Source organism: Petromyzon marinus, chromosome 41 (assembly GCF_048934315.1).
Source record: "Petromyzon marinus isolate PM22_M1 ecotype Great Lakes invasive population chromosome 41, UKy_Petmar_22M1.pri1.0, whole genome shotgun sequence".
Classification (NCBI taxonomy): Eukaryota; Metazoa; Chordata; class Hyperoartia; order Petromyzontiformes; family Petromyzontidae; genus Petromyzon; species Petromyzon marinus.
This window is the reverse complement of record NC_133707.1, coordinates 1,311,866-1,323,921: the sequence shown is the minus strand read 5'-3', so window position 1 is coordinate 1,323,921 and position 12,056 is coordinate 1,311,866. Positions and strand designations below refer to the sequence as shown.

The window sequence follows — 12,056 nt, the reverse complement described above, 5'->3', positions numbered from 1 at the left end:
TTTTAAAATGTTGTTTACTTATGTTTTCCCTTAACCTTGGTTATTCAACATCTTTCTACTGCCGTATTTAGAGTTTTGGCACTTCCTGCGCCTGTAATTGTATTCATTTCATTGTTGTTTTTCCACTTCTGGAACTAATGATAGAAAATCATGGAAAAGGGGAAACAACAAACATCTTTAGCATCTTCACCATCTCAAATTCAATTTCAGAGATTAAATAAAAAAGCTAAATGGGACCTTTTTGTCAGTATCAAAGTACGAAAAAAATTATAATAGGTTTTACCCTTTCTGGCAATAAAACAGGTGTTAAGATGTCCAAACACCAAATAAGAGATATTTTGCAAGGAATCATGTCTGCATTAACCACACAAGTACTTGTTTGATTCCAAGTGCTTGCACTTAGTAACGGCAACTCATGGACTTGTGAGTTTTCCCCACAGTTGTGAATAATTGACATTCATGAAATGTCCTGAAGGTGACCTCTTTGTGTGCTGACACCATGGATTTGCTAAATTGATAACCCAGGCCTGTGTATCTTTGACAGATTCACTGAGAAAATCTCAGTTATAGTACAGCTTTAACTAAAACGTGGGCATAGGATTGTTTTCTTGTGCATAAACAGTCCATTTCTTTTTTTATTTAAAGCTTTCATGACTGCAGTAATTCATATTCTTAGCTCTTTCGGTAAAGTCACGTTGAAGGGAAACAATAAAATAATAAAATATATACAACAATAAAAATTCTCACGACGTTTCGACCATAACACAAACGTGACTTTACCGAAAGAGCTAAGAATATGAAATAGTCCATTTCTTTTTTTATTTTGCTAGTTGGGTGCCCTTACTTCTTGTGACGTGTTCTTGAGGCACGCCGATCCTCTCCGAGATTTTTTGCTGCACGTTCCACATCTCTTTACCCTCCATGAAGGCGATCACGTGGTAGAGCGCACTCACATTTTCTTTCACATTTTCAACAAACCTTTCGCACTCGTCAAAGAATCTCATGACCCGGTCGTCGACTGTAATCTCCGGGTAATGTGCAGGCTGGTGGTGCCAGAGGGCATGCATGAAGGCTGTGGCGCTTTGGACACAACGTGGCTTGGAGCTGCTGAGGAATCGCAGGGATTTGTGATTGACGGCCCACGTGCCTAATAAATCCGGGAATCGTTCAGCAAGCCGCTCGGCCAGTTGCGCTTCATCTCGAGCTCCCTTCTCGACCAGCTCTCCGCCGAGCTCTTCACGGAACCAGAAATGCCACTCGCCAATCTTCCGCGCGAGTGCCGAGGTGCCGGCAGCCATCAACTGATGCATGTTTCGCATGGCGCGTATTTGACGGGCTGTGGGCAAACGAGTCCCGTGGCGGATCACAGCATTGAGGTGCATTGCCCGACATTCCCCTTCACCTACCCATCCACTGAACTTGCTCACGTCCTCGTAACGTGTTTTGGTGCCAAAGTGGCCACACAGTGGGGTCAGGCAAGGTGGAGTATTTGCAGTGTCCTCCAAAGAATGAGTCGATTTGATGAACAATGAAATGAGCAACAATACCAAAGCCATCGGATCTTTATGCCAATACAGGAGCCGTCGTAAGGCCATGGGAGTGTGCAGCGTGGCTCCCACCGATGGCTCGTTCTGCAGGAGGACATACACGAGATGCAACATCGTTAGTTTACTTGCGGCAGAATGGCAATGATAAAAACGTCAAGGCTACGGTGTCTGCGACTACGCCGAAACACCTGGCCATTGCAACAATTGCAGAAACGAGCAGAGGTGGGGTCGACATCCATCCTTCAAGGTCTACGATTACAGTATAGCACCACCCGGCTGGAGCTCTTCGCCTTATTGTGATGCAGCTGTTCACAGACCAGACGCTTATTTTCTATTTGCTCTGTTACAGTCCGGCTCTTCTACCGTTTCAAAGTGGTTCATGTAGTCCATCAAAAACCCACTTTGCAAATGTTGTGCAATGTGTTTTTTTCTCTCATACCAACACCATTTATTATACACATTATTAAATTAAGCACACACCACCTCCTATGTCAGCCATGGCCAGAAATCCAACTCAGGTGGCAGGGTTCATAGCTTCGTGCATTAAACATTGCACAGACATTTGGCAATGCAGTACAGTCATTCCAAACTATCACAAGGGTGTAGAATTCACAAAATCACTTGAAAGGTATGCAATTTTAAATCACAACAAACTATGTTGAAGGCAGTGCAGTCATACCTAGTTTTATCAAGATACATATATACTGTATATAAATAATATAATGCAGTCAAGTTTGAGTGATTGATTTCCAGCTCCAATGAGCATTGAGAACGGTGATAATGACCGTATTTTCCCGAATAGAGCCCGCAAAAATAGCGTTGTGTGTAAAACAAATTTCAGATAGCCTGCACCTCCATATACCCTGCATGCATTCATATCTTTAACGTTGTTGCCGCAACTTAATTCCATCATATAATACGAGGTTTACATTTGTAATACATCCCACTATCCATTGTTAACATTAAAATCATAACGTGCACAAAAAAACACAAACTAACCCGAAACGAGTGAACTTAAAACAGTAAATAAGTAACAAAATTAAATATCCAATAAATAGCACGTAACTGTATATAAGTACAGTTTTAGCAGTGGTAGATTGCACACTGCGCAGATAATAGCGGCACTACGGTGCCTCGCCCCCACCCCCCCACCTCTCTCTCCCCCCAGCTGCCCCACCCCCCAACCCCCACCTCTCCCTCCCCCCAGCTCTCCGTGGCCGGTAAACAGTGCGCGCACTTCAAACATTGTCGTTTAATTGTACAAACAATTCATTTAAAACGTGATAACATGTGCAATTTTAGTGTCAGTGGTTTATTCAGCAGTGCTTTAGTCAAAGGTTGCATAGTGGATAGTCCTACCATGAACACATTTAAACGAGTCATGACATGTCACACGTGTAAAATATCCTTGGGATAACCCGCACCTCCATATACCCCGCAGGCTCTTGTTTTGTTTGTAAAAAGTGGTATACCCCGCGGGTTATATGGTGAAATGTAGACGTTCCCATGACGGGGGAGAGTCTTTCCATAAGGGGCAGTGCATCAACGCTTAAAATATCTGCATTCTAAAACGCACATTCAAGTGAATGTGCTATAATGATATATTCACTACGTTTCCAAGTGTGCCTCGTGCAACCTTACGCACTCGTTTTGATTCTGTTCCGTTGCCTTTTGTCAATATCCTTACAACTAACTAGATAGTACACAGTACACACCGTACACACACACAGTACACACACAGTACACACACACACAGTACACACCGTACACACACACAGTACACACACACAGTACACACCGTACACACACAGTACACACACCGTACACGTACACACAGTACACACAGTACACGCACACACAGTACACACACACACAGTACACACACACACACAGTACACACACACACACACACAGTACACACACACACACACAGTACACACACACACACACAGTACACACACACACACACACAGTACACACACACACAGTACACACACACACACAGTACACACACACACAGTACACACACACACAGTACACACACACACACAGTACACACACACACACAGTACACACACACACACACAGTACACACACACACAGTACACACACACACACACACAGTACACACACACACACACAGTACACACACACACAGTACACACACACACACACACAGTACACACACACACACAGTACACACACACACACACAGTACACACACACACACACAGTACACACACACACAGTACACACACACACACAGTACACACACACACACACAGTACACACACACACACAGTACACACACACACACACAGTACACACACACACACAGTACACACACACACACAGTACACACACACACACACAGTACACACACACACACAGTACACACACACACACACAGTACACACACACACACAGTACACACACACACAGTACACACACACACACACAGTACACACACACACACAGTACACACACACACACAGTACACACACACACACAGTACACACACACACACAGTACACACACACACACACACAGTACACACACACACACACACAGTACACACACACAGTACACACACACACACAGTACACACACAGTACACACACACAGTACACACACACACACACAGTACACACACACACAGTACACACACACACACAGTACACACACACACACAGTACACACACACACACAGTACACACACACACACACAGTACACACACACAGTACACACACACACACACAGTACACACACACACACAGTACACACACACACACAGTACACACACACACACACAGTACACACACACACACACACAGTACACACACACACACACACAGTACACACACACACACACACAGTACACACACACACACACACAGTACACACACACACACAGTACACACACACACACAGTACACACACACACAGTACACACACACACACACACAGTACACACACACACACAGTACACACACACACACACACAGTACACACACACACAGTACACACACACACACACACAGTACACACACACACACACACAGTACACACACACACACACAGTACACACACACACACACAGTACACACACACACAGTACACACACACACACAGTACACACACACACACACAGTACACACACACACACACAGTACACACACACACACACAGTACACACACACACACACAGTACACACACACACACAGTACACACACACACACACAGTACACACACACACAGTACACACACACACAGTACACACACACACAGTACACACACACACAGTACACACACACACACACAGTACACACACACACACACAGTACACACACACACACACAGTACACACACACACACACAGTACACACACACACACACAGTACACACACACACACACAGTACACACACACACACACAGTACACACACACACACACAGTACACACACACACACACAGTACACACACACACACACACAGTACACACACACACACACACAGTACACACACACACACAGTACACACACACACACAGTACACACACACACACAGTACACACACACACACAGTACACACACACACACAGTACACACACACACACAGTACACACACACACACAGTACACACACACACACAGTACACACACACACACAGTACACACACACACACAGTACACACACACACAGTACACACACACACAGTACACACACACACACACACAGTACACACACACACACACACAGTACACACACACACACACAGTACACACACACACACACAGTACACACACACACACAGTACACACACACACACAGTACACACACACACACAGTACACACACACACACAGTACACACACACACACACACAGTACACACACACACACACACAGTACACACACACAGTACACACACACACACAGTACACACACACACACAGTACACACACACAGTACACACACACACACACAGTACACACACACACAGTACACACACACACACAGTACACACACACACACAGTACACACACACACACAGTACACACACACACACACAGTACACACACACAGTACACACACACACACACAGTACACACACACACACAGTACACACACACACACAGTACACACACACACACACAGTACACACACACACACACACAGTACACACACACACACACACAGTACACACACACACACACACAGTACACACACACACACACACAGTACACACACACACACAGTACACACACACACACAGTACACACACACACAGTACACACACACACACACACAGTACACACACACACACAGTACACACACACACACACACAGTACACACACACACAGTACACACACACACACACACAGTACACACACACACACACACAGTACACACACACACACACAGTACACACACACACACACAGTACACACACACACAGTACACACACACACACAGTACACACACACACACACAGTACACACACACACACACAGTACACACACACACACACAGTACACACACACACACACAGTACACACACACACACAGTACACACACACACACACAGTACACACACACACAGTACACACACACACAGTACACACACACACAGTACACACACACACAGTACACACACACACACACAGTACACACACACACACACAGTACACACACACACACACAGTACACACACACACACACAGTACACACACACACACACAGTACACACACACACACACAGTACACACACACACACACAGTACACACACACACACACAGTACACACACACACACACACACAGTACACACACACACACACACAGTACACACACACACACAGTACACACACACACACAGTACACACACACACACAGTACACACACACACACAGTACACACACACACACAGTACACACACACACACAGTACACACACACACACAGTACACACACACACACAGTACACACACACACACAGTACACACACACACACAGTACACACACACACACAGTACACACACACACAGTACACACACACACAGTACACACACACACACACACAGTACACACACACACACACACAGTACACACACACACACACAGTACACACACACACACACAGTACACACACACACACAGTACACACACACACACAGTACACACACACACACACACAGTACACACACACACACACACAGTACACACACACACACAGTACACACACACACACAGTACACACACACACACACAGTACACACACACACACACAGTACACACACACACACACAGTACACACACACACACACAGTACACACACACACACAGTACACACACACACACACAGTACACACACACACACACAGTACACACACACACACACAGTACACACACACACACAGTACACACACACACACACAGTACACACACACACACACAGTACACACACACACACACAGTACACACACACACACACAGTACACACACAGTACACACACACACACACAGTACACACACAGTACACACACACACACACAGTACACACACAGTACACACACACACAGTACACACACACACACACACAGTACACACACACACACACAGTACACACACACACACACAGTACACACACACACACACACAGTACACACACACACACACAGTACACACACACACACACAGTACACACACACACACACAGTACACACACACACACACAGTACACACACACACAGTACACACACACACACACAGTACACACACACACAGTACACACACACACACAGTACACACACACACACAGTACACACACACACACAGTACACACACACACACAGTACACACACACACACAGTACACACACACACACACAGTACACACACACACACACACAGTACACACACAGTACACACACACACACACACACAGTACACACACACACACACACAGTACACACACACACACACACAGTACACACACACTACACACACACACACACAGTACACACACACACACACACAGTACACACACACACACACACAGTACACACACACACACACACAGTACACACACACACACACAGTACACACACACACACACACAGTACACACACACACACACACAGTACACACACACACACACACAGTACACACACACACACACACAGTACACACACACACACACACAGTACACACACACACACACAGTACACACACACACACACACAGTACACACACACACACACAGTACACACACACACACAGTACACACACACACACACACAGTACACACACACACAGTACACACAGTACACACAGTACACACAGTACACACAGTACACACACAGTACACACAGTACACACACAGTACACACACAGTACACACACAGTACACACACAGTACACACACAGTACACACAGTACACACAGTACACACACAGTACACACAGTACACACAGTACACACAGTACACACACAGTACACACACAGTACACACAGTACACACACAGTACACACACACACACAGTACACACACAGTACACACACACACACAGTACACACACAGTACACACACACACACAGTACACACACAGTACACACACACACACAGTACACACACACACACACACAGTACACACACACAGTACACACACACACACACAGTACACACACACAGTACACACACACACACACAGTACACACACACACACACACACAGTACACACACACACACACAGTACACACACACACACACAGTACACACACACACACACAGTACACACACACACACACAGTACACACACACACACACAGTACACACACACACACACACAGTACACACACACACACACAGTACACACACACACACACAGTACACACACACACACACAGTACACACACACACACACAGTACACACACACACACAGTACACACACACACACACAGTACACACACACACACACAGTACACACACACACACACAGTACACACACACACACACAGTACACACACACACACACAGTACACACACACACACACAGTACACACACACAGTACACACCGTAAGTAACCCTCACGCGGTATCCCTTGTGAGTACCGGAGCGGTGGTCAGCGCGCTGTGATCACAACGCCCATTTGAGGCCGAGTCGACCTCGGGGAGGGCCCAGGACCGGTTCAGATGCTCGACGTCACCGGTGTTGTGCCGTGAGCGGGAATCGAACTCGTGTGGCCGGGTTCTTAGCACGTGGCGCTGACCGCCAACACCACCACCACGGCTGCTGCTGGCTGGCTGGCACGCACGCACGCGATCCTAAGGGCCGCAATCAGCTGCAATCCTTCGTTATGAACTCCCGATTGTTACTTTTTTGTAACAATATCAATCGTAATAATTTTAATGTAACTCATGTGTACCGGGAAAGCCTCGACGAGTCGCACACCATTTTCATGATTGCCGAGTGGCGCAGCTGTTTATTGCAATACGATTGCGCAATGCGTGGGGAGAGCGGTGGTGCCGCGGTTAGCGCTACCAACCCGCCAGAGAACCCGAGTTCGATTCCCGCTCACGGCACAACACCACAGTGACGATCGTTTGAACCGGTCCTGGGCCTCCCCCTAGATCGGCTCGGCCTTAAATGAGTACCTGGTGTGGATTCCTAGCCAGGGCCAACCCGCACCAACCGGCGTGGTGAAGTATGGCTAATCTACAGACACGGCGTGGTGAAGTATGGATAATCTACAGACACGGCGTGGTGAAGTATGGCTAATCTAGACACGGCGTGGTGAAGTATGGCTAATCTACAGACACGGCGTGGTGAAGTATGGCTAATCTACAGACACGGAGTGGTGAAGTATGGCTATTTGACAGTCGGTGAAGTATGGCTAATCTAGACACGGCGTGAAGTATGGCTAATCTAGACACGGCGTGGTGAAGTATGGCTAATCTACAGACACGGAGTGATGAAGTATGGCTAATCTACAGACACGGAGTGATGAAGTATGGCTAATCTACAGACACGGAGTGGTGAAGTATGGCTATTTGACAGTCGGTGAAGTATGGCTAATCTAGACACGGCGTGAAGTATGGCTAATCTACAGACACGGAGTGGTGAAGTATGGCTAATCTAGACACGGCGTGGTGAAGTATGGCTAATCTACAGACACGGCGTGGTGAAGTATGGCTAATCTAGACACGGCGTGAAGTATGGCTAATCTACAGACACGGAGTGGTGAAGTATGGCTAATCTAGACACGGCGTGGTGAAGTATGGCTAATCTACAGACACGGCGTGGTGAAGTATGGCTAATCTACAGACACGGCGTGGTGAAGTATGGCTAATCTACAGACACGGCGTGGTGAAGTATGGCTAATCTACAGACACGGCGTGGTGAAGTATGGCTAATCTAGACACGGCGTGGTGAAGTATGGCTAATCTAGACACGGCGTGGTGAAGTATGGCTAATCTAGACACGGCGTGGTGAAGTATGGCTAATCTAGACACGGCGTGGTGAAGTATGGCTAATCTAGACACGGCGTGGTGAAGTATGGCTAATCTAGACACGGCGTGGTGAAGTATGGCTATTTGACAGTCGGTGAAGTGTGGCAGGAAGCCTTCATCCAGCAGTGGTGGTTTGCCGAGCAGCTGTAGATTATAACTTTGTATCATTACTGGTGTTAGTTACAGAGTTAGTAACCCTGTTGGTGTTAGTTACAGAGTTAGTAACCCTGTTGGTGTTAGTTACAGAGTTAGTAACTCTGTTGGTGTTAGTTACAGAGTTAGTAGCCCTGCTGGTGTTAGTTACAGAGTTAGTAACCCTGTTGGTGTTAGTTACAGAGTTAGTAACCCTGTTGGTGTTAGTTACAGAGTTAGTAGCCCTGCTGGTGTTAGTTACAGAGTTAGTAACCCTGTTGGTGTTAGTTACAGAGTTAGTAACCCTGTTGGTGTTAGTTACAGAGTTAGTAACCCTGCTGGTGTTAGTTACAGAGTTAGTAACTCTGCTGGTGTTAGTTACAGAGTTAGTAACCCTGTTGGTGTTAGTTACAGAGTTAGTAACCCTGTTGGTGTTAGTTACAGAGTTAGTAACCCTGCTGGTGTTAGTTACAGAGTTAGTAACCCTGTTGGTGTTAGTTACAGAGTTAGTAACTCTGCTGGTGTTAGTTACAGAGTTAGTAACCCTGTTGGTGTTAGTTATAGAGTTAGTAACCCTGCTGGTGTTAGTTACAGAGTTAGTAACCCTGCTGGTGTTAGTTACAGAGTTAGTAACTCTGCTGGTGTTAGTTATAGAGTTAGTAACCCTGTTGGTGTTAGTTATAGAGTTAGTAACCCTGTTGGTGTTAGTTATAGAGTTAGTAACTCTGTTAGTTACAGAGTTAGTAACTCTGCTGGTGTTAGTTATAGAGTTAGTAACCCTGTTGGTGTTAGTTATAGAGTTAGTAACCCTGCTGGTGTTATAGAGTTAGTAACTCTGCTGGTGTTAGTTACAGAGTTAGTAACCCTGCTGGTGTTAGTTATAGAGTTAGTAACCCTGCTGGTGTTAGTTACAGAGTTAGTAACCCTGCTGGTGTTAGTTACAGAGTTAGTAACCCTGCTGGTGTTAGTTACAGAGTTAGTAACTCTGCTGGTGTTAGTTACAGAGTTAGTAACCCTGTTGGTGTTAGATAACAGAGTTAGTAACTCTGCTGGTGTTAGTTACAGAGTTAGTAACCCTGTTGGTGTTAGTTACAGAGTTAGTAACCCTGTTGGTGTTAGTTATAGAGTTAGTAACTCTGCTGGTGTTAGTTACAGAGTTAGTAACTCTGTTGGTGTTAGTTACAGAGTTAGTAACCCTGCTGGTGTTAGTTACAGAGTTAGTAACCCTGCTGGTGTTAGTTACAGAGTTAGTAACTCTGTTGGTGTTAGTTACAGAGTTAGTAACCCTGCTGGTGTTAGTTACAGAGTTAGTAACTCTGCTGGTGTTAGTTACAGAGTTAGTAACCCTGTTGGTGTTAGTTATAGAGTTAGTAACTCTGTTGGTGTTAGTTACAGAGTTAGTAGCCCTGCTGGTGTTAGTTACAGAGTTAGTAACTCTGTTGGTGTTAGTTACAGAGTTAGTAACCCTGCTGGTGTTAGTTATAGAGTTAGTAACTCTGCTAGTGTTAGTTTACAGAGTTAGTAACTCTGCTGGTGTTAGTTACAGAGTTAGTAACTCTGCTGGTGTTAGTTACAGAGTTAGTAACTCTGCTGGTGTTAGTTACAGAGTTAGTAACTCTGTTGGTGTTAGTTACAGAGTTAGTAACCCTGTTGGTGTTAGTTACAGAGTTAGTAACCCTACTGGTGTTAGTTACAGAGTTAGTAACCCTGCTGGTATTAGTTACAGAGTTAGTAACTCTGTTGGTGTTAGTTACAGAGTTAGTAACCCTGCTGGTGTTAGTTACAGAGTTAGTAACCCTGCTGGTGTTAGTTTACAGAGTTAGTAACCCTGCTGGTGTTAGTTTACAGAGTTAGTAACTCTGCTGGT

General features: G+C 45.6%; 1 protein-coding gene across 4 annotated transcripts in view; it reads right to left on the bottom strand.

Moving 5' to 3' along the window:
• The window catches only part of LOC116950873 (multiple inositol polyphosphate phosphatase 1-like), a 61,590-nt gene that overhangs the window by 48,623 nt on the left and 911 nt on the right, over positions 1–12,056 (bottom strand). Inside the window, exons 1-2 of one of the 4 annotated variants that reach the window (XM_076073211.1) lie at positions 8,974–9,965; positions 845–1,631 (exon numbers count right to left, since the gene is read on the bottom strand). In XM_076073211.1, the coding sequence (XP_075929326.1) occupies positions 845–1,595 (751 nt within the window). In that variant the 5' untranslated portion in view covers positions 1,596–1,631; positions 8,974–9,965. The other 3 variants (XM_032968995.2, XM_032968994.2, XM_032968993.2) reach the window with 3 other exon arrangements.